Here is a 25,084-nt window from a genome sequence, read left to right as displayed (position 1 = left end):
CCAGATTGTTCCCCATTCACTAATTGTAAACAGTTATTAACTTTGTTCATAGGTTCTTGGTGTAAGGTTGAATGATGCATGTTGCTACAATGTTCACATCCTTTTTTATCTGGACAACTTTTGGATATATGTCCTATCCTTAAATATATGAAGCAAGCTCTGTTTTTTTCTGAGACAGTCGATCTTACTGTTGACATCCATTCTGTTAAAGGTCCAACAATGGCTAATATCATGCAAGTCAGTGTCATGGTACCATCAGGGCTTCTGTGAATTCATTTTGGACATTCTTGCATTGTGTGGTAACTGATTACCTTTAAAAAACTATATCTGGAATATGAGCTAATCCATCAACTCCTTTTTGTAAGATTTCTTGGTTTTGTTTCATTTGGACGCAGAGCTCATTTGTGGCCGTAGCATTTGATGGTTTTTCTATGAAATGATTGGTTGAATTTGTTTCAGATAAGTAATGAACCTTAGCTCTTTGTTCACATCTTAATTCTGATTGCATGTATTCCATTGCATTTATTTCTTCCAGAAGAAAGTCAAGTAAAGGGATAAATTGTACATAGTTCTTATGCTACTTCTATTGCAGAATCCACTAACGTTTCTGAACTGGAGGAAGAATTTTCTCAATTTCACTTATCAATGTTGTGGTATTTATTTCTCTGTCCATATTAACACGTTTTAAGTCTAAGTAACATCTTTCTATGACTTCAACACTGTTAATAAAACACAAATGATCCCCGTCAGGAATAATTCTGAGTTTTCGAATGTCTAAAAGTATGGAATCTGTGAATCTTTCAGGTCTACCGTATTTCATTTCAAGTCTTTTCCACATTTCTTCATTATCATTATCTACACCACGCACTGTCTTAAGAGCTTTGCTCATAAGACTTTTCTTTAATGCAAACGGGTCTGTTCCATATGTTGGATACATAATGCTTTCATAATCTCTCTTGAAACTGGGGAATTTTCTTATCTCACAACTAAATATTGGAACATCTAATTTCTTCACTTTAACACTTTCCTTTTGTTCGTCTTTTTCTTTCTCATTTTGCTGTATAGTTTTACACTGTTTATTAACATGTGCACGACATTTACACAATTCGTCATACATTGAGTCCATATCTCTATCTGCATTATCAATGATATCTTGCTCAGTTTCAGAATTTAACAATTCTATATATTCTGCATGTCCACTCTCTAGTTCTTTATTAGACCCTCCATATTAAATAAAAGGTTCTTAAGTAAATCTGGACTTTCAGAATTCTTTAATTTTTATACCCCCGCTCCGAAGGAGAGGGGGTATACTGTTTTACCCTTGTGTGTCTGTCTGTCTGTCCGTCTGTGTGTCTGTCCGTCCGTCTGTCTGTCTGTCTGTCTGTCCGTCCGTAACAAAAATGTTTGTCGCATTTATCTCAGCAACCATTTATCGCAGATGCTTGAAATTTTTACACCGTGTTTGTTAAGGCATGCCATATCGTGGGATGTATTTTTGTACCAATCATACATCAACGTCCTGTTAAATGACGACTTTGTTTTTTTTTAGCAAAAATTTTCATACAAATTTTTGTCAAAGAATTTTCAGCAACTGTTTATCACAGATGCTTGAAATTTTTACACAGTATATGTATAGGCATGCTATATCGTGGGATGTATTTTTGTACCAATCAGACGTCAACTTCCTGTTTAATAAGTACTTTGTTTATTTTTAGCCAAAATTTTCAAACAAATTTCCGTTAAAGATTTCTCAGCAACTATATATCACAGATGCTTGAAATTTTAATACAGTATTTGTATAGGCATGCTGTATCGTGGGGTGTATTTTTGTACCAATCGGACGTCAACTTCCTGTTTAATGAGTACTTTGTTTATTTTTAGCCAACATTTTCTAACAAATTTCCGTCAAAGATTTCTCAGCAGCTTTTATCGCAGATTCTTGAAATTTTAACACAGTGTTTGTTAAGGCATGCCATATTGTGGAATATATTTCTGTACCAATCGGATGCCAGCTTTCTGTTAAATGTCGACTTTGCTTATTTTGCATATTCACATCAGAGTGGGGGTATCACTAGTGAGCATTGGCTCACAGATATATTGTTCGAATCTGTTATTAATTCTGTGAAACTTCCCTTGTAATATTGACCGCCTCCGTTTCTTGGTCAATGCAAGTGGTGACTTCTGAGGGGTTCCAGTCCTTTCCATCATATTTCTGTCAGTATTTATATTGTCTTCCCTTGTGTTGAAATCAAATATATGTAGATCTAGACCGCCATGTAGTAATCATATTTATTGATTTTAACCTATTACAAATGTAAACATATGTTTAGGTATTCGATGTATAACGACCATGTTTTGTACCAAATAAATGAATGGTCCGATATTCTTAAACATGATATCATTTTGAAGATGTTATAAAATAGAAATACTCCACCAAAGGAATTTTTAAAATATTGATTATGGTCCAACTAATTACACCTTGAATTTTGCATTGGAGTCTATGGGCAACGTATGTTTTAATAAGATATTGTAAAAAATAACTTAAAATTTGTAAAACTCTCTTGGTTAATACATGTATAAACTTTCTCTCTTTTAAAATATGAAATAAAATACAACATTTACCGCAGATATTTTGACGAAATTAAAATGTTCTTCTTTTTAACAAGGGGAGATAACTCTTTAAGAAATTTTAAGGTGCAAAATGACCGGCTACTTACATGTTGTCAGTCATGTGAATTTGGTTCATTTCACTTTTATTGTTATCTAGAAACACATATTTAACTAGTTAAAAATGATTCAACAAATTTCAACATCTCTTCATTATACATTGAATCCCTTAAGTTCACAGGAATTGATAAGTATTATAAATACGTGCATTGCAATAATATGCAATAAAATGCTTTTTAGTTTTAACTTACACATTGACGGGTCTACCTTTCAGATGTTGCTGCACGATTTTTTGTAACCGGAAATATGACAATCACACTAAATTTAGATTTCATGAAGGGAGTTTATAATTCCAAATAAGTTCACTACAATATATATACAGTATATAGTTTTAGAAACTATTGTGTTGAAGGTGAACTTGACATACTTTAATCGACAAACCATTCTACCTGTTAAGGGATTCATTTTGCAAACACCGGTTTTTCAGCCATTTTTTTTTATCCAAGTGAGGTCGATTTTAAAGTTATTTTTGTCGAAAATTGCATGCATTGACCCCTCTGAGGATGAAAATCTTTTATAATCAAAGTACTGATAGACGGGGGCATCATCTTGGAGAAGATTAATTTATAGTCAAAGTATTAGTGTATTGACTGGAATTGATTATATCTATTATTATTTATCTTAAATATGTAATTTTGCATGACAAGTAGTTTTGTTTCCGCATTTGAATTCCGTACATTTTTATAATATACATTTTTGGACTTTTACGACAATATTAAGAATTCCGGTAAACACCATATAAATCGTGTTAAGTAATATTTATAATTAGAATTAATGCTATCAAACTATGAATCAGTATTTAAAGTATTTCTCAAACATTGTATGAATCCAAGCAATATTTAAATGTAGTCTCGTTTATCTAGACGCTCGGTTGTCCCCGTCAATCTCCGGCAAACAATCGAGACCCTCTGTTGTCGGACATTTACGACTAAAAATCATTTAGATTGTTCATACCTTGTAAATCTTACTATTTTCAAAGTATTTATAGATAAAGTTCCTTGAAAAGCAATGCTACAGAATACATTACATTTACTTTATCGATCATTTTCGAGATCTAAGTCTTTTTAACGGCGATGATTTGTGCTTTGGTCCAAATACAGTTTCCCTTCCTATCTGCAGTAGTAACTACTTTACTTATATAATCATGCTTTTTATGGAATGTGCAGAAATTAATATTTTTCAAAACAGAAAAAATATTTTTGTAAGTTACGATTATAATTTATGACTCCCAAAAAAGACTTATATCTTTGAAAATAATCAGTAAAAACTCCGGAAAAGTGAGCTTTTTTTTTTCATATGAAAAATTCGTTACTGCTTGAAAACCCCCAATGTTAGGTAATGCATGCATGTTCTCACTTTCACAAAGTTGTCGTTCTTTTGCAGAATGTATGAATCGACTGTAAGGAGTGATAAACTATAGTTCTATACGTTTCCAAAATTTTTGAGATAAAATATCCATATTAAGGAACGCTACAGCTCATTTTGCGCAAATACCATTGATTGAAATAATGTCCCATTATTACATGAATTTTAAAGTAATGCTTTGTAAAATTTGAAGTTGCTCCATTTACCGTTAATTAATCATTTTAGCCGACCGAAACAATATATTTTGCTCGCTCAGTCTTTTGATCAACACCTTAGTGCATCGATTGTAAACATAACAGCGTAACTTTGTGCAAGAAGGTGAATAGATCACGAATTTCTACAAATTTGACATGTGGTTTTAACGAAACTTTAAAGATATAAATTTTGAATTCTGCAAAAATCTATGACCCGAAATTGCGAGCTTTTTATTGCAGTAAGAAGATTCAGTCTTACAGTAAATGCACTACTTTTATTCTTTTATATAATTGTGTTCAAAGGGGAAAAAAACAAGATGAGGAGAATTAGCTGTAAAGTCTCTTTAATGCTAATTTTAATAATAGTATACCGGTAAAACTTCTAATACCCGTGTTATTCACTTTTAAAAGACATCAGGTTCAGTATGTCAAATATTGTAAAAACACACCGACTTCCAAACTAACATTGAAATCGACAGCGCTGGCCAGACATGCAAAATTAATCAAGCCTCATCTCACGTGACCTTTGTACTCTACCTATGCATTCACTAACAGTGGGGTTTAATTTGGGTTAACAAGCTAAATCTGGATGCTTTATTTATTTGTTTCATCATCCTTTCAGCCACTATAAGACCAGAATAAACTCATGCATATTTTGTTTCTGGGAATTCGACATATGGACGGACTTTTAAGAGAAAATTATGTTTATTGTTTGCCATTGTATAATTCAATTGTATATTTTGTATTTGTAATTAGATACTTATTTCAGTAACACTATTGAAATATAAATCTAAAACGAATACTGCAAACTTTGCCCTAGGTGGTGTCCGTCACATTCACAAAGTTGATTATCGACGTCACATGTAAGCTGATTGGTAGAAATAGAGGAGGCCTCCGTCTAAAATTCTGCCAACCGAAAGGTGATCGAAAGTTAGCAAAGTGTCATTCTAGATATGTTGTCTGAAGAAAAAAACACGATTAAAAAATAGTCGACAGTGCAGCCAAATAAGTTAAAATAGCAGCGTCTGCTGATAAGACTTTTTTATACGGAGAAGTGTGTGTGTGTGTGTGTGTGTGTGTGTGAAAAAAGGTATTAGTAAATCACGACATCCATCATGGTATACATATTGAGGAGCGGGCTGATAAACGGTAACTTGGTGTCCCTTTCTTTCATCATCTATCATTGTTGATTTCAGAAAACCTTAGCAGAAGACCAACAACTAAACTGACCCAGAGTTCCACATACGGTTCTCTGAATGCTGATTTAGCCAATGACGGCGTTTTAAACACAATAGAAAAGTATTGTGCTCACACTGCCATAAGCCATACAAAAGCCTGGTTACAGGTGGATCTAGGAAAGATGTTTAGCATCAACAATGTGAAAATCTTTTATAGAAATGAGGGTATGCATTGTTTTATTGTTTGATTTAAGTTTTAAACCAATCATAGTATACCATACGTTTAATGCAATAGGTGCACAAAGTTCCGTGATTTTTTTTAGTTTAAAATTTATATCTAAAATGCTGAAAATAAACCTGGTATATGTTGTTTACTATACAACAATTAACAAAAAATATTGTTTAATTAAAACTAGTTTTGTTACGTAAAAACATGACTTTTTTTCTGACACTTTTTTAAAGTGATGTTATAAACTCAATAATAACACGAGATGTTTGTGAAACACTTATGCCCCCTCCCTTGGAAACATCCACAAAGAAAATGAACGTAAACTGCAAATAACTGGAATTGTTCTATGTCCAAGAGCCATACCTCTGTCGAAAATTGCTCGATCGTACCCAATATCAAACTTGACCTAGATATTATCATGATAAACCTGTATACCAAATTTCATTTAAATATGTTCATCCTCTGCGAAAAAAAAAATGAGCGGCCACTGCAAATAACTGGAAATTTTCTATGTCCAAGGGCCATAACTCTGTCCAAAACTGCTCGATCGTACCCAATATCAAACTTGATCTAGATATTATCATGATAAACCTGCATACTAAATTTCATTACAATACGTTTATCCTCTGCGAAGAAAATGAGCGGCCACCGCAAGTAACTGGAATTTTTTTATGTCCAAGGGCCATAACACTGTCGAAAATTGCTCTATCGTTCCCAATATAAAACTTGACCTAGATATTATCATGATAAACCTGTATACCAAATTTCATGTCAATATGTTCCTCTGCGAAGAAAATGACCGGAAACTTTTGGTAGACCGACAGCCAGCAGCAAAGCAATATACCCTCCCTTCTTCGAAGGAAGGCATAATAATAATTAGTGCGTAAATTCAAAACAATACAATAATCCTTAATAACTTTAGGAAATACCGGTTGGAAACAGTACCGGTTCAGACAGTTTTATTTAGACGTCTCCACTCTACGTGCAACTGAGACAACAGCCGTACAGAGAACACGCTGTTACACGGACAATACAACCGCCCCCTACCTACCATCCACAACCATTGACATTCCATGTAAAGAGACGGCGCGATACATCATAGTGGAAACGACATATGACGCGCCTGAAGATGACCCAATTACAGGAGCTGTTCTAGAAATCTGTGAAATAGAAGTTTATGGTATGTTTATCAAGTTTCTCAAACAGTTTCATGCGTAGTAATTTGTTGCAAGAAGCCCATTGGTCTCATCTCCGGAACGGGGTGGGGCATTTTTGAATCTGAATAATCAAGGCTGCTTTCATAGCATTCTGACAAATTTTAGTTTTGTAGATATCGAGAAAAATATATGTTAATATGTTTTTCTTTATTTTGAATGTTGAAATGTGACTTCTCTCATGGGCCTAAATTGTATCTTTAGTGCCACAGTTTTAACAAGTCTGAATGTATACTTTCTGAAAATGAATGCATAGTAATGTTACAAACGCTGGTTATAGCTAAGTAGTTAATTGGAAGACCCTTTGTACGTTTTCCGTATATGCGTCTTCATGTTGATAACATCTTCAGGGGTTTCCTAAGGAATATCGGCAATTATAGTTTTTTCAATTTGTAAACAATTTGTGTAATATTTCTTTTTTTACATTCCTGTTGGAGCCCCAGTTAATCATTCGTAATAAATCATTCAGTCATAATTTAAACATTTTTTGATTTTCACTACATATTAACAAAATTTGGGGTAAATATTGGTGTCTCGGGTTCTCGGGTTCTTAAGAAAATAATGTATTAAGACACGCACCTTATTTTTAATGTCTTGTGATAATTTTTCCTATGCAATGTTTTGTCTTTTATTTGAACAATGAAAAGTCCTTTCTATTATAACGCTTTTCGCCGAATTCGCTCTAGTGGTTCTAGAGAATTAATAAAACGTATGAAAAGTTACCAGAGTTGCACACAACAGTTCAAATTTATTTATCTTTTTAATTTAGGTTGCGAAGTTGGTCAATATGGCGATTATTGCAAATGTTGTGAAGGGTGTCAAGAGTGTGACATTGAAAACGGCAAGTGCGGTATGTTGACATTTGAACAAATGCATTTTAAGATATGTGTATAAGTTGTTTTGTTAAGTGCAGTGTATTTATTTAAAAGATCAATTTATTATTAAACATTATAATACCATTACTACCGGATACACATCTTGATTATTTACAATTATTAAAAGGTTGATCACTAGGTGCACGGAAATGTAATTCTCTCTCTTGGTAGAATCATTTATTGGACATTTAAATGTCTACGCTTCTGTTTCGGTTGAAATTCTGCATAACTCTTAACGACGAATACTTTTATTTTCAAAGATTATAATTGTTGTACATCTTTTTCCGATTAACAGCCAAACAACCAGAGCTTTCAATCCAATCCCACGAACAGCCATGTGATCAATCCATTCTATATGGCGTTATATCGGCTCTCTGCTTTAGCCTCATTTTTAACATCATTTTTGTCATTTGGTAAGTCGGATTTGGATTGTTTGATATTATATATGAATAAACGATATTTCATGTATACTTATGCTTATTTATTTATTTGTTTATATATCTGTATATTTTTTTTTTTATCAATTGAAATTTGTTCTTTAGGACTTTTAAAAATAAAGTGTGCGGAGGCAAGGGACAAGAGAAAGACGTACAAACTTCTGGTCAGACATCAACTAAAGCCCCGTCAACAGACCCTGTATTATATAAGATAGGAGAGGACAACGAAGGTTACCAGGAACTTAGAGTTACTTGATTTTGTGATCTCAGTGGCACACAATTAAAATATGTGTTTTTGATTTTCAATTACTTTTCATTAAGAATGCATTTCAATGTTTGGAAAGTTTTATCAAAACGATTCAACAAATATAAATTGATAATTTAGAATCCATCTCACACTGTACCGTTGTTTTATCAAAACGTGATCAAAAGTTTTATCAAAAGAATAAATTCCCAAAAATTGTTTTTATTTGAGCATTAACATAGGTCGAATGTACATGTATATAAAGCGCATTTTATTCAGAATAAACAAAAATATTACAAAGGAGGAATCGATAAACAATTCAAAGAGATAAAATGATTGTCTTTGCATGATGATGTACCTCGTTTACTGATTATAAGGATTTCACGGTCATAATCATATAGAATTCGATAAAATGAAATACATGTAACACAAAAATATATATATCGCTGTCAAAAATATGACATTTAAACATCATTTAGTAAAGCATGAGTATGATGGAGACTGACGCACAATATATTACTGAAAATTAACCCTTTTGGAAGAATACATTGGATTTTGTTTATCGTACATTGTGAAGTTTGTCAAATGCACTTACCAGGTTATTGTAGCGCCATTTATGACAAAACTAATGCAAAGAGCCACAACCCCTGTACACAAAATTAGTTTGGTCTTTAAGAAGTTCATATCATATAGATGTTTTTCGGTCGACAAAATGACGAACATTTGCAATATATCACTTTGTAATAGATAACTGTGTGTTTATCATGATGGTAGTCTAAACGAAAAACAGAAATAGAAGCTTCCAAATGAATTATAGGTGTAAATATTATTTTTTAATATCAATATTCTTTTCGAATAAGATTTTCTCATGTAAAAAAACATAAAGTTTTAAAAACAGCTAAATAATTAAAAAAAAAATTATAAATCGTGCTTTCTGTATTTTTTGTAAATTGTACATTCAAGAATGGAATCAGATCGTTCTTTGTAGAAAACCTTCGTCGCATCCTTTTTATGCCAAAACTATTACAAATATTCCAGGGTTTTTTTGCATTCGTTTCAACATTCAACATCGCACATTTTATTACTATACTGTCATTATTGGTCGACCAGACAGTCTCCGATGCATCCCCCTGTCAGTGTGTCTCACTCATTTGTACACGAAACAGAGTCCATGCTGCACATGTTTTCTTATTATTATAATTATATTTACAGTTTACTCTGCATCTTTCTGTTCCGGACCAGTTAGTCCAAAAATGATTTGTGATGCGTCATGTTAATTTGTATCAATCTCCACATAAAAGCGAAAAAAAACCCTCCTGGGATGGTTTTATATGTCAAACATTATATTATGTAAATGTAGCGCCTACAAGGAGTCGATTGAAACATCTTTTTTTATCAGTCCAATCAAGTACGTATTAGGCTTGCACATATTGAGGTATGTTAGGAGTTTAAATTAAAACGATCTAAGATAGGCTATTGTTGTCTTTTTTACAATTCGAAGTGAATCAATTTACATGCCTAATCCATGGCAACAGAGGTATACATTGCCACTGGCAGTCGGCCGAGTTTTTAATCAAATGCATATGGCTCAAAATAGAGGGTACAGGTAAAACAAGGAAATAAAAACCATAAAAAACAGATAATAAAATCGCCTATGAAGTCTAAGTGCCTAACAGATGTAACGAATGCAAAGGTTGGTGTTAGTAAACTAGAATGGTGTGGGCTTTAATTTTGAAAGATTTTTAGGAAATGTTATGATGATGTGGTTTAATGTCTATATTTATCAGAAATTCATTAATTACATTCACATATCTATTAACACAAGTTATTCCCCCTTTACTACCTGTCTGTATCTGTACAAAATACGTTGTATCATCTTTTTGTTGTTGTAAAAAAGGTACATAAGGCGTATTTCAATGATCACCATTTTGAATAAAGTTTACACTAAACTGAACGGAACAATGTATAATTAGCTTCAACTAAACAAGTCATGTGATATTTGATTGATCAATAATATGTCAGGTTTAGATATTCGAGAAGACGAAATACAAGAAAGTGCATTGATTAATATGAAAATTAACTATGTATTTTAGTCTTCCCCCACCCGGGAAACACAATTTTTCCTCCAACATTACCCCCTCCCTCCGGCGAAACAATTTCTGGAACCGTTCATATAATGTACTTTTGCGGACTCATTGTAAATATTAAATTCTTTATGGCGATAGGTACCCTGATAAATATCGTTTATCTTCCCCAGTTGATATCAAGGAATAAGTTTTGGAAGAGAGATAGGGGGATGGCTTTTTACTACTTATTTAGATCAACAATGTAAACATACGTACCATCATCAATCAGTTTCAACCACCCCCATTTAACCTAGTGAAACTTTCAATATTCGATTTAATTATCCGTTAAAAACGTGTTCAAACGAACATGTAATTTATACCTAGGGTACGGGTTTTTTTGTTGTTGCAAAACTTTAGGGTAGTGAAACTTTTTTATTCTCAGTGTAGGCAGTATGGAACCTCGCACCGATTCCCTGTAACAACGCCACCCCCCCCCCCCCCCAAGGGAAAAAAAATATTTCACCCAAACCTAGTGAATATAGAGTATGTAAAATGTTGATTCAGTATTCTACGGGGTCATTTTTCTGCAACCCATACGGAGAATTAAGACCTTAAAGACATCCAGGTAACCTTGAACAATTGAGGAAGTTTTATTCGTGTGAAACACTTGTATACGATGATTACTCTTTAAACCGGTATTTGCGTCTGTGCTAAAATATGAGTGCACAGAAAACGCTTAAAGGAATACTATTTGTATTTAATATGCCTAAAATTCATGATCCGATAAATTACCAAAAGCTAAATCTTTAATTTAATTCTACATCAAACATACTTTATGGCAGAATTACTTTATGCCAATAGCTTTAACCCCCCCCCCCCCCCCTACACACATTCAATAAAAATACGAAAACGAAAGTTAATTATTCTAGAATACAGCAGATTTTTAAAGACCGCCATCAGAAAACGAAAGTTCATCGGTTTCAGTAATGAATTACTGTAAAAATAAACAATCTTTGAACATTTACAAATAGACTACTTTATGGATAATTCTTCAGCAGTATGCTTACAAATGTCAATGAATAATTACCCATAATGGGAAGAGATAACCGGTAGAAGCTTTTACTTTAATCTTGCATATTAATAAAGCGTAATAATCAAATCTGCGTCGATAGATACCACATATATTGATTTAAAACCCTTCTTTCATTTTTTTTCAATAACAAATTCTATGGCAAAGTTTCATGGTGGCTTTAGAAATGTAAACATTCAATACACACTCGATGATCATAATTATGGAAACAGCTAATCGCACGTGACAACAAATAGTGAAACTAATCAATTGACTTACATTCGGTTAGATTTTTTTTGTAGGTTTTTCTTACTGATAATAATGCTGCACTTTAAAGAATGTGAAACAACTAGGATCACACCTAACCTATTCAATATTAGAAAACATGATAATTATGTCAATCGAAACTTTTTTTCTATGAAAAAAAGACAATGTTTAAAAAATGTTACGTCATCATTAGAAATAGAAAAAAACGTTTAAAATGTAACAGCATGGTTATATCAAATGCAAAATTTAAGAATAGAGGAAACAGTTCTACTTCAATGTTTTGGATATATTTCAGTCCCAGCCATATTGTAACTAAATGTCTTGGATCAATCCCTGGCCAGAATAGAAATTTTGTTGTGAACAAAAATTATCTTAGAAAATGATTGACTCACAAAAAAATCACTAGTTTCACCTAAACTCGTGTACATTTTTTGCCGATTAGTAGGCTAGGTACTCTGGTGTAGAAATTCAACCAATTTGACCCGCCTCTGATACCGAAAACGAAAGTTCATTTGTTTAGGTAATGAATAAGTAGAACAATAGACAATCTATGAATATATAGAAGATAAACTACTTGTTGGATAATGTTTTGCAGTATGTTAACAAATGTCAATAAAAAAAAAACCAATAAGGGGATAGCTAACAAGCGGAAGCTTTTTACTTAAAACTTGCAGATTAATACAGCGTTAAAATCAAATTTGCGTCGAAAGATACCATATATATTTGTGTGTGTATATGGTTTAAAATCCTTCTTTCGTTTCATTTTAAATAACAAGTTCTATGGCAAAGTTTCATGGTGGCTTTAAAAATCTAAAAATTCAATACACACTCGATGATCATAATTATGGGAACAGCTAATCGCACTAGACAACAAATAGTGAAACTAATCAGATGACTTACATTCCGTTAGATTTTATTCGTGGGTTTTTCTTACTGATAATAATGCTGCACTTTAAACAATGTGAAACAATTAGGATCACAAATAACGTATTCAATATCAGAAAACATAATAATTATGTCAATCGAAACTTTTTCTATGAAAAGAAAAACATAGTTTAAAAAAACATAACGTCATCATTAGAAATAGAAATGCGTTTGAAATATGACAGCATGTTTATATCTTATGCAAAATTTGAGAATAGAGGAAACCGTTCTACATTGATATTTTGGATTCCGATATATGTTTAGGTCCCAGCTAACTGAATGTCCTGGAGCAATCCCAGGCCAGGACAGAAAGTTTGGGTGTGAAAAAAATTATCTTAAAATATGATTGACTCACAAAAAATATTGTTAGTTTCACCTGAACATCACTATATAAACTCGTGTCAATGATTGGACCATTAGAAGGCTAGGTAAACTGTTGTAGAAATAGAACCAATTTGAAAAAAAAAACGACAACTGGTTGCCTACACAAAATGGAGGGGTACAATTTAGAAAACCTACAGTCAGACTTGAGGATCGAGCTTGTGAATGGTCTAACAGGAGAGAATGTTGAGTCGGTGAAGGAACTGATGTCTCGTTATAAAAGTGACCCCCAGGACTGGAAGGACATGGAGAAATGGAGCGATATCAAGTAGGTGATTTCTTTATACAAAGGTGGTCGTATATTATGTATTAGCGTGTACGTGTAGGAAACTGGTAAATGTAATGCGGGATGCATATAAATATATATGGTTTTTTTTTTAGGTATATATCATAATAATTTATAGTACATGTAAAGGTAGCTTTCGTTTTACAATAACATGTTTGCCATACAAGTTTTGAAACACTTGCTTGTTTGAAATAGAATACATGCCTTTTTTGTGTTAATTGAGCTTGAGAATAAATAATTCAATCCATTTTTAACTCAGTGTTGAATACGTTGAAAAGATATGATTTAAAAAAAACATATGTTTAATCCTTTCTATGAAACAGTATAGTAATTCTTAGAAAGGGAACCTTTGATACTGCATGCTATATTTCTGTTCAAGAAAACAGTGATATTTAAACTGCATTTAAATTTAATGTGCTGATCGATTAAATGATTTGCTTTTATTATTGCAATGTCGTATTATAAAGTTCAGTTAAATTGAATACGAAACTAGTTGATTGTTTACCTGCGGATTTTTCCTTCAGGTACACAAGGACTTTGCTGGACAAAGGTAACGGCCATTATAATCTGATGATTCTGTGCTGGAACGTTGGACAGGAGAGCCCCATACACAACCACCCCAACTCACACTGCTTCATGAAAACACTAGAGGGTGTGGTCCACGAGGAACTCTACAGGAAACCGGATATGACGTCGTGTCAATGTTCATGCGGATGCAAGATGGAGAAGATTGGAGACAGGGACTATGCAGTAAATGACGTGGCCTTAATAACTGGTAATACTTCGTTTTTCATGCAATTGTCATTATCAACTATTGCAATTATTGCATTGGTTATTAGGAAACTTATATTCGAACTTGATTCATTTTGTTAATTTAATTATCCTCTACAGACAAAGATGGCGTGCACAGAGTTGGAAACAGAAGTCACGTGGACAGAGCCGTGACGCTACATCTCTACTCGCCGCCATTTACCACGTGTCACAAGTATGACGACGACACGAGCAAAGAGACGGAGGTCCCCATGGGATTTGATCAGGACTTCAGTAGTCGGTGTTGTAGCACCACATGCTCCAGTTAATCATTTTATATTAAAAACGATGTGCAGATTTTTTTTTACTGTAATAGAATCTCAGTGTACCATTTGAGTAAACCATGTTCGTGTGTATTTATTCATACATAAATTCACGCATGGTGGAAAGATTTGTAAATTATTTATTTCCATAGTTTGCTTTTTGTCAGCTTTGATTTCACTACATTCTGTTAATATATAAAATATGGTAGAATTGCAAAATTGAATCTTTGCCAAACATTCTTGTATAAACCTTGAATGTGATGTTGTTCTGTAGATGGAAATATCATTCCACATATTATTGCAACACAAATGCAATTTGACATTTAGTGTCTTTTAAGATACATATACCTTAAACAGAGTTATGGTATTAACACTTTTCCAGTAAAAACAGTTTGCTACTTTCCCCAAACTCTTACCGAATTAACTCTGGTTTGTCATTTGTTTCCCTTTTTTCAAAAATGATATAAGACTTAAACTTATACAGTATCTTTAATGCGAATTAAAAAAAAAATCACTTGTCCCGTATGGAGTTAAACATCTGTTTCGGAATTGGATATGCCATTTTTATTTTACTTTTTGTACATCTAGTATGCTGATATGTATTGATAAAGGTGTTTAACATCTTATGATTATTAGTCTTTATTAATATTATTATATTCATAAGTGGAAAAATCTAATTGTCATGTGAATTCTGATGTTTCCAAGCTACTTTTTTTATTGTGTTACATGTATTGCATCTTATTTCAAACATATGTTTTAGTCACAAACAAATAAAGCGGGTGGACAATGTAGCTTTTTGGACAATCATTTAAAGGTATGTGTATTCCGAAATGAGTACGGTTGAGTAATAGTTAACCGAGAGTTTAGATATTTATGTTCTAATAAAATGGAGAGAAAAAATATATGAGTTGTTTACTGATTGTATTGTATTAGATGCTTTAATTGTTGTTATTGGTTAAGTTAATAATATCATGTCCCTATGAAATGTGCATAACAGTCAGGATATTTTGGGAATGAAAGTTGGACAAAGACATGGAAAGTACATTCATGTCTTTAAAAAATGTTTTACAATTGGTGTTTGTATCACCATTAATATCTGTCGTTGAAATGTTATGAAATGCATGCGCAATATATTAAATAATATTGGCCAATATAAAGCTAGAATATTTATTAAACAATATGGAAGATTATATGATTGACGACCCCTTTTTTCAAACGTAATCGAAGGCCTATGTATTGATCTTAACAGCAACAAAAATATCATCTAATCTGTATTACTAATCCAGAGAACGAACAATACATGTAAAAGAAAATTCCAGATTTTCACTCTTACACAAAACATTCAACTCAGAAAATGAATCTATATCAAGCTTTTGTTAAAACTAGGACGTGCATCGATCGTGTTATACATCGAATATACGGCCTGTTAGTTATGGAGGGATTTAAATCACCCTCCTTGTTAAAGGTTAGTCTTTTAGACGTGTAGACAATGCATTTCATGACTGTGTGGGATATTCAATAAAAAGATTAAAAAAGAGAACTATTGAATGGTTCATATATTAAAGAAAGACATGGTAATCATGGTATTGATTTCGTATCGCTTTCCTTAACTGTCAGAGATGTAAATCTATCTAAGTTATTGTAAATAGTGTTGTAAACAGAGTTAATTAGTTAAAGTGTTAATCAATATATGTTTTCCACCCAGCATTCCTAAAGGGCAGCAGAGGGTAAGAAATGCTAGGTGACTAAATGCTTTTGGATAATAGGTTAATCTAATCAACAGGCTTGTTTTATCTAAATGTTTACATTTTGTATCTGCAGTGTTGAAGAATAATTTGACAGGGAATATCGAAGTGATTTGGGCAAGCCTTTTTTGTGGAAATTAATCAGGAAAGACCGTTCAACATTGTGACTTGTGGTAAACATATGTTTACATATTTTTATTCGTTGCATACCTGTGTGTAATGACACAGTGCAATCATGAAGAAACTCTACATCCGGGAAGAAATTGATGTACGGATGAAACCAAATATTACGGAAAGCTGAATTGAATGTCTCTCTAAAATCCGATGGATGCTCCTGTATTTCTAAGACTCTTTCTGTTTTCACAAGGTAATAGTTTTGTTTTCTTTTTGATAATTATTGTTTTGATAATTATAACAGTTTTAATATGCAGTATCATTTTCTTTGTCCATGACAATTTTAGTAATTATACATTTACATATACACGTACATACAGTTCACATTGTTTACATAACATGTTTGAATAAGATTTAATAATATAATAATTATTAAATCTCATACTTTTATATGTTTTCTGTATGACATATGACCTTTATGTACTTTCACAATCAACGGAAATTCTAGAACCACGGATACTCTGACAATATTGTTTGATAGCGTAAAACTTATGAGCTATAGATTTATGTCGATTTTATTACCTTTCCTTTTCTTTAAACGGGGTGTTTTTTTAATCATTTACTAACTCAAGTCAAAATCAAAGAAAAGAGATATCATCTATATTTATTCAAATGCAGTAGGTAGGTGTAAAAGCATATTACCTCCTATCTATTATACCTGTATATCTTTTGAAAATTAAAACAATCTAGTTAATGATAAAAATATCTGTTTATATAAAACAGTATCTAGCTAGAAAGGAATATATTCGATTTATGTACCGTTCGCATACCAAGCTATGAAAATTAAGGGATCTGAAGTTTAATTTGAAAAAAAATCGAAACAAATGTATTGTATACAATGCCATTTTTTCGTGTCCTTTGCGAGATTACTCCACCGGTCAATGGTTAGTTTTTGAAATGTTTTCGGTAAACTTTTAAAACGGGGTTTTCAAAGGAAATAAACCGGTTATTGAAAGTGACAAAATGGCGGGCAACTGCCAAAGGGGTACCTCTATTGTACATTAACTACTGCTGCAAGTTTCAAGGAAGTCTTTTTTTTTTGCACATTAATAGTACATAAACATGTACATCAAACATATTACCTAGAATTTGATTTTCGACAATTTGAAACTAGATGCTGTCATTAGACAGTAATACCCGCACCAAGTGTTTGCCCCTAAATAACACTGTTTCGTATCAGTTTAATTAAAAATGAAGGCCACATGCAAGATCCGGTAATACATTTAAATATTATAATTTTTATAGCTAAAGGATGAGATACCTTGCCATTTGATAATACACACGAAAAACACTTTATGTGCAATTTGGGGTTGAACTGTTTGCAGTTAATTTTCAGTTAATCAATAATCTTAACATTTTATGCCATAGAAAGTATAATGTTCTATATGATTTCTACAAACAAAATTGAAATCAAATTATGCTCTCTGCCCGTGGCGGTTGCCGGTTTTAGATTTGTTTCTGTGTGCCTACATATACATCATCGTGTTCACAGATTTAGAGAAGGGGTGGGATGAGGGGTCAAGACCCCCCCCCCCCCCCCATGAAAATTCATTTATATCAATAGTAAAATTACCATAAATACAACTTGGACCCCAATGCTCTAACACACATGTAAACGTTCTAACCCATTGCATTTCAATGTTAGGTAACATTATTTTGGGGGTAAATATTTAATTAATATGTATACTTTATTGTTTATCTCAATAGGAAGTACATCACAATATGCAGATGTCCTGCACCACCTTATAAAGCTGATATTTAACTAATAAAATACTGCAAGGGTTTTGAAGAATAGGTCATAAAAATACATGCATGTTACAAATAACTGATCTTTGTCTGAAGTAACGTACAGGACACAGGTCTGCAGGTCTCATTAGCCGGTACTAGTTTTACCCGGCTCTTCGATTAGATGGTTTCACGTGTATACATACATGTATGTGTTTTCCATATACAGAAAAGGATTGATTAAGATCAGCTAAAGGAATTCATTATTGTGCTTTAATTTGATTATCATTATAATGTTGACCAATTTAGGTAAGCATAATACATGTAGTAGCAGTAGCACAATATAATGAGATGGTAGCACACATAATTAAGTTTTACTTTCACTTTCTAAATGTGATATCCCTTTTACAGCATACTGTATCATCATCTTTTAATATTTCAATAAGCTTATCATCGTTGCCTATCCTATCGCATTTGTAAAGTTTCTGTCGTTTTAATTGCAAAAGTTATTTTTTTTTCATTTGTTAGACTTACACTATTGAGTTAACCCCATATTTACCTTGTATAAACAATTTCGTTTTAAATTTGTGTATTGCATGTAAGTAAGTGTAGACACTTATCATTTTTATATTAGTTATAATAGGAAGGAAGGAGTATTTCTTTCTTAATGTATTATAATGCATCAAATACAATGTAGGTCATGACATTATGGGACTGTTCTGACCCCACGAAACAGGAAAATAAAAAATATCTTATAATGTCATTATGATGCATCAAATAGTGTAAAGTACATTAATGACCCCAAGGTGTTGTCTTTACCCCCCCCCCCACCCCCCCTTTTTATGAAATAGGAAATGATGATACACTGTATATTTTGTTAACTTCTGAGATCATCATCCATAAACCATATTATTTATTCTTGCTCTTTGTGTCATTGCGCGTCAAATTGTATATAGGTTATGCCCCCTTGGAGACAAACGGACATTCTAGAACTAAAAATAATAAAGTAGTTTATCTTATTCATATGTAGTGTTTGATCCGTGTAGGTAATTCCTAGCCTAATGATGACACTGCTTTGTTTCGGAGATTTTACAATTGCCCCAAATAGGCGAATACACATGCATATAACATTTTGTTTATTATCTTAAAAATTGAAATAAGCAATTTCCAAAATGTTAATGTGCATCAGAGAGAAAAAGCAATCAAGAAATGATTTAAAATTTGCTACTGTACACATGTTAGAATGTATTAAGAAGACTGAATCTTTAGAACCAGGTTAGATGGGGGAGGGGGGGGGGTGGATGTGGAGTATAAACATTTATAATTTGAATCATTTATTGTTATTAATTTTAACTTGTCAATGAATATTAGTTATTGATCCCAAGGTAGAATTATGACCACTGATCATATCTCAATATATCATTTGTCAAGTATGTAATGTATGTTTTTTAAGAATAACATTTTTCACCAGTTTATAAAAGTTTTTAGACACCCAAATTATATTTGGATTTTAATAGATCATTCGACAGTTAAGGGGAAGAACAGTTTATATTTGAGTTTGGTTGTTGGTGGGGGTTCCAAGTCATATATTTGACAATTTTTTAATGTAATTTAAAATAAGACTTAGCCATACTACAGTCATGAATATGAATAGTACAGAACAAAACACAAACTTATACATGTATATATACATAGGAAGTATTACAAAACATAGATGATTGATCTATATCTAGGTTCTTAAAATGAATCATATATCATGTACATATTATATTATTGTTTCTTTGTTCAAGGCACTTCAGATGGTGTGTAGGTCATGATCAAGATGCTCTTCCTGAAGTTATCAAATATCATAAAAACCATTAAGATCCCCAGCTTAATCCAAAGTTGTTCTTCCTCCTTAGGCCATGGCGCATCAGATCATTATGGCATGTAAGTCATGACCCTAAGGGGTCATCCTGACCCCCTTAGAATCAGAAATTGTCAATAATCTTTAGATTATAGATGTTTGATGATCCTCTCTCTATTTAATCTTTATTATTAAGTCTCCCGGATGGAATTTGGAGACTTATTGTTTTTGTACAGTTCTTAATACATGTATTATTTGCTCACCTGAGCTGAAAGCTCAAGTGAGCTATTCTGATCACATTTTGTCCGTCATCCGTCTGTCCCTCCGTCCGCCTGTCTGTCTGTCCTTCTGTAAACTTTTTACAGTTTGAACTCTAAAACCGATTGGCCAATTTCAACTAAATTTGGCACAAAGCATCCTTATGGTAAGTCAAATATAAATTGCAGAAATGAAATACCTATCTTTATTCAAAGCGGAGAAAACCTTGAAACTGTAGAAAAAGGGGGGGGGGGCAGCATTTTTAAAATCTTCTTCTCAAGAACTACTGAGTCAATTTCAACGTAGTTTAGCATAAATTATCCTTATGGGAAGGAAAATATAAATTGCAAAAATTAAGGGCTAATTCTGTTTCAATTTGTGTAATTTACGGAAATGATAATAAGACAGAGAGAATGGGGTCAATCAGTTTAACTTCGGATTCGGTATTCCATATCTCAAAAACCTCTTTGAAGCGTATCAGAAATGGGTCAATCTGACAAAGATGAATTTGGATGTCGTGGAACAGTTTGCGTGCGTAAGGAATATTTGAAACATGCAAGATATATTAATGCCGATTTTGTGAAGTAAATTGAGATTAAATATTCCAATGCGTTGACATTTTCACCTTTGACGGTGGTTTTAGCTTGTTTTGATTTTCGTTTCGTTTTCATGAGTTACGGTTTGTAACTTAGGAGAACTATCGCCTGTATTTTGTAATTTTTACGTATCAATCAAATATAGATATCGGAAAATAAGACAGCTGACTGTTACTTGCGGAAATAAGATACATTAACAGATACGGTACTTTAAGAACTAAAATACAAATTCTAATGGTAATACGGTATGGTCTTTGCGTGATAGTTGATTACTGCAATGTGTTTTAGGCTAGATATCAGTGTTTTCTCTAGTCTATTCAGTCTAAACGGAGATTAATTTTGCTGATAGCAATACTAAGTGTGTGTAAATGTAGCATAGACATAAATAATTGTTAGCTCACCTGAGGTGAATATACAGAGAAATATCTTTGAAAATATTCTTCTCAAAAATCAATTGGCCAGAAAAGCTGTAACTTGTGTGGAAGCATCCTCAAATAGTGTAGATTCAAGCCAATCCAATCCAAACCAAGATCCCCAGGGGGTACGGTGGGGCCCCAATGGGGGGGTTAATTTTTTAGATACCAAAATTGTAGAGAAAAATCATTAAAAATCTTCTTCTCAAAACCCAGATAGCCAGAAAAGCTGTAACTTGTGTGGAAGCATCTTCAGGTAGTGTAGATTCAATTTTTTTTCAAATCATGATCCCCGGGGGTAAGGTGGGGCCACAATGGGTGGTCGAAATTTTCACATAGAAATACATAGAGAAAAATCTTCTCAACGAAAATCATTAGGCCAGAAAAGCTGTAACTTGTTTGGAAGCATCCTCAGGTAGTGTAGATTCAATTTTTTTCAAATCATGATCCCCGGGGGTAAGGTGGGGCCACAATGGGTGGTCGAAATTTTCACATAGAAATACATAGAGAAAAATCTTCTCAACGAAAATCATTAGGCCAGAAAAGCTGTAACTTGTTTGGAAGCATCCTCAGGTAGTGTAGATTCAATTTTTTTCAAACCATGATTCCAGGGATAGGGTGTGGCCACATTGGGTGGGTTAAATTGGAATACATAGCGAAAAATCTTTCAAAAATTTTCCTTTCAAATACCAATTGGCCAGAAAAGCTGTAACTTGTGTGGATGCATCCTCAGGTAGTGTTGATTAATTCTAGTTTGTCCAACCATGTTTTCAGGGGGTAGGGTGGGGCCATCAGGGGGGGGGGGGCTCAAATTATGTTGGTGCGTGTAATTCGGTACGATCTCTACGTAATGGTTGATTAAAGCAACATGTTCTATTAAGATTCTCAGCAATTTCAATCTAATCGGGGATTATTCTCGCTGCTAGAAATATATAACTAAAGTATATATGTGATGAATAATAAATTGAGTTTTTTCTTTGTTTTAGTGCAGTTTTCTCTTGTTTTAATTGTTTACAAATTCCTATAATTTTACTAACCTGAGAGTCAAGCTTCGAATTATAAGCAAGATACAGAGCTTTGCGCACAATATTACTATATGCTTGTACACAAAGCTGAGGTCATGCTAAGTTTGTTAATATTTTATATGCAGCTATGCTGAATAGGAAATACCAAGTTTAAAAATCTTAAGTTGAATGGAATCAACTCATGTAACAAAAACATGACTCAAACCAAGCTATGTATCTTGCTTATAATTCTACGATTGACGCTGAAATTTTGGTTGATCAATAAAAATGTCTAAAGGATGATATGCTGTAACTACTTTCTGGTGCCCCTTCTTCAACGATGAATTGCCTAAAATCTACACAAATTTTTGATAGTTTTTCAAACACATGAGGATAAAAGCATTATCAGTGTTCGTAAAAAAATATTGCAACGGAAAATCATCTTTGTTTGCACACATTTGTTGCCTGCCAATACATTAATTTGAATTATAGCTCTTTAACATATGTGACAACATTTTTCAGTTAAGTGAGTAAGGATATGAAACGTCATACGAAATGAATTCATGCCTGGAAAATGACAATCGTCTATAATGGAGAAGGCCAACTAAATTTTTCAAACGCCCATATAAAGCCAGTGTTGCTCAGGTGAGCGATGTGGCCTATTGGGCCTCTTGTTATTCTTCGTCTTCATCTCTTCTTCTTTCCCGCTCTAAACTTGTTTCTCAGAGATGGCTGAACAGAGTTGTCAAAACTCTAGGATTATGATAGGCCTGCATATCTAGTTCTGCATCCTGGTTTGGTTTTTTTCTCATTTTGAGATAGACAACCACTTTTCGGGGGGGGGGGGGGGGGGAGGTTAAAAGGATATGGGGTCTAACATTGAACCTTGTAGGAAGAATAGTAGACTCTATTGTAAATGGTAACTTGAAAACGGACAAGGATAATAATATAGGGTTTTCATAATCATATATGGACTGTTACTGGCTACATATAGGGTTTATTAGATCTGACACCTGGGTCATTCCCACCCCCAGGAATTTGAAATAACCATATTTCTTAGAAACTGTTATAATCATGACCCCTAAACCATATATATTCATAGTTCTGATGTCAAGGGGCATCAACTGTAATGTAGGTCATGGGCCCTGTGGGTGGTCCTGACCCCCATGAACAGCAAGTCCCTTAATATCTTCAAAACAGTTGAGATCCCCGCCCTTAAACCATATATATTCTTGTTCCTTTTGTCAAGAGGCATCAAACAAAATGTAGGTCATGGGACCTGGGGCTGGTCGTGACCACCCTCGAACTTGAAGTGCACGAATATCTCGAAAATGGTTGAGATCCCCACCCCTTAACCATATATATTCTTGATCCTTAAAGTGCATTAAAAAGGTATGTACGTAATGGGCCTCAGGGCTAAATTTAATTTTTCAAAACCTTACTGCACACCTATCATATCCCAAGATATGATGAATCTATCCATTAAATCATAAGAGGAGTTCTCGGATCTATGTTTTTTAGTGATAAACGTCAAATTTCTGCTACTATTTGACTCCCTGGATGAAATTTAAATTTTTAAAACCTTATTGCACATCTATAGTACAGCCCCAATAATATCCCAAGAGATGACGTAGCTACTCCAAAAGTTGTAAAAGGAGTTCTGGGATCCATACTTTTTTTTGCAAAAAGGCGTCATTTTTTGTTGCCCACCGATCCCCTTAAAAAAAGTACTGGAACCTAATCACACTTCAATATAATACCACCAATCATATTCTAGAAGAGGATTTGGTAAAAAAAAAAACCAGGACTAACAGAATTTTTGAAACCTTTTTACAAAACAACATGATACCCCAAATCAAACATCAAGAGTTCAGTTTGCTGGTTTATAAGATGTAAGAGCAGTTTAAGAAAGAGAAACGTGACAGACGGACGGACGGACGGAACAGGGTAAAAACAATATACCCGAACTTTCTTTAGAAAGTGCCGGTATAACTAGATGCTGTCATTAGACAGTAATAACCGCACCAATGTTTTGCCCCTTAATAACACCGTTTTTTAAACAAGTTTTAGTAAAAATGAGGCCAACTGCAATCTCCGGTAATTTTTTAAAATAACATTTTTAACCAGGTTTTTCAACGGAAAATTCCGGTTATTAATATGGTGAAAATGGCTGGTGGGTGGGCGGGCGGCTGCTTAAAGAGTACCCTCTTACAGTTTTCATGAGAGGAAGTTGTTCATTTCCAGAACAATTGTACATATATCAGAGGTGTGCATATTAGTAGGATTTGGATTTCTGATAATTTATGAAAAAAATACCAGCTTTTGAACTCAGTTTATAGGGCAGTCCATTTCACTGGATATGGTAGGTATTGTTTTTCAATTAAAGTTGACAAGGGTTACGGATACAGTTCAAATAAAAGAAAACCCGGTTTGCTGTCACATTGACCGCTTTTTACTTGTCATAAAGGATAAGATCCCATCCAATAATGCACATGAGAGCCTCTCTATGTACAATTTTGGGTTGAACTTTTTGCATGTGAATTTTAAACTAATCAATAATTTTAACATCAAATTAAATAATGCCCCCTCCCTTCGGCGGTTGCCGGCTTTAGATTTGATTATGCCAACAACATCGTGTGCAAGGATTTAGAGAATGGATTGAGAGTGAGGGGTCCAGACCCTCTTCTCATCTTGAAAAATTCATTTACATTAATTAAATAACAAAAATACACCTCGGACCAAATCACCCTACCCCCTGCAAACACAATTTCATGCATAACTGTGACCCCCCCCC

At 33.4% G+C, this 25,084-nt stretch overlaps 3 protein-coding genes across 3 annotated transcripts in view; all 3 read left to right on the top strand.

Annotated features, from left to right (window-relative positions):
* Positions 1-5,362: 5,362 nt before the first annotated feature.
* On the top strand, positions 5,363-8,566 carry LOC128171350 (uncharacterized). The gene is made up of 5 exons (XM_052837113.1): positions 5,363-5,689; positions 6,616-6,873; positions 7,677-7,757; positions 8,078-8,195; positions 8,325-8,566. Exons 1-5 carry the CDS (start codon positions 5,647-5,649, stop codon positions 8,473-8,475), a joined length of 651 nt encoding a protein of 216 aa, XP_052693073.1. The 5' UTR covers positions 5,363-5,646; the 3' UTR covers positions 8,476-8,566.
* A 4,512-nt stretch (positions 8,567-13,078) lies between these two features.
* Positions 13,079-15,422, top strand: LOC128171348 (cysteine dioxygenase type 1-like). The gene is made up of 3 exons (XM_052837110.1): positions 13,079-13,438; positions 13,981-14,231; positions 14,348-15,422. Exons 1-3 carry the CDS (start codon positions 13,281-13,283, stop codon positions 14,533-14,535), a joined length of 597 nt encoding a protein of 198 aa, XP_052693070.1. The 5' UTR covers positions 13,079-13,280; the 3' UTR covers positions 14,536-15,422.
* Positions 15,423-16,265: 843 nt separating this feature from the next.
* Positions 16,266-25,084, top strand: part of LOC128171349 (serine-rich adhesin for platelets-like) — a 45,279-nt gene continuing 36,460 nt past the window's right edge. The window contains exon 1 of the mRNA XM_052837111.1: positions 16,266-16,641. Coding sequence (XP_052693071.1) covers positions 16,599-16,641 — 43 coding nt within the window. The 5' untranslated portion in view covers positions 16,266-16,598. The remainder of the gene's footprint in view (positions 16,642-25,084) is intronic.

This window comes from Crassostrea angulata, chromosome 2, assembly GCF_025612915.1.
Source record: "Crassostrea angulata isolate pt1a10 chromosome 2, ASM2561291v2, whole genome shotgun sequence".
Classification (NCBI taxonomy): Eukaryota; Metazoa; Mollusca; class Bivalvia; order Ostreida; family Ostreidae; genus Magallana; species Magallana angulata.
Note: the sequence above shows the minus strand (reverse complement) of the source record. Positions and strands in the feature narration are given on the sequence as shown.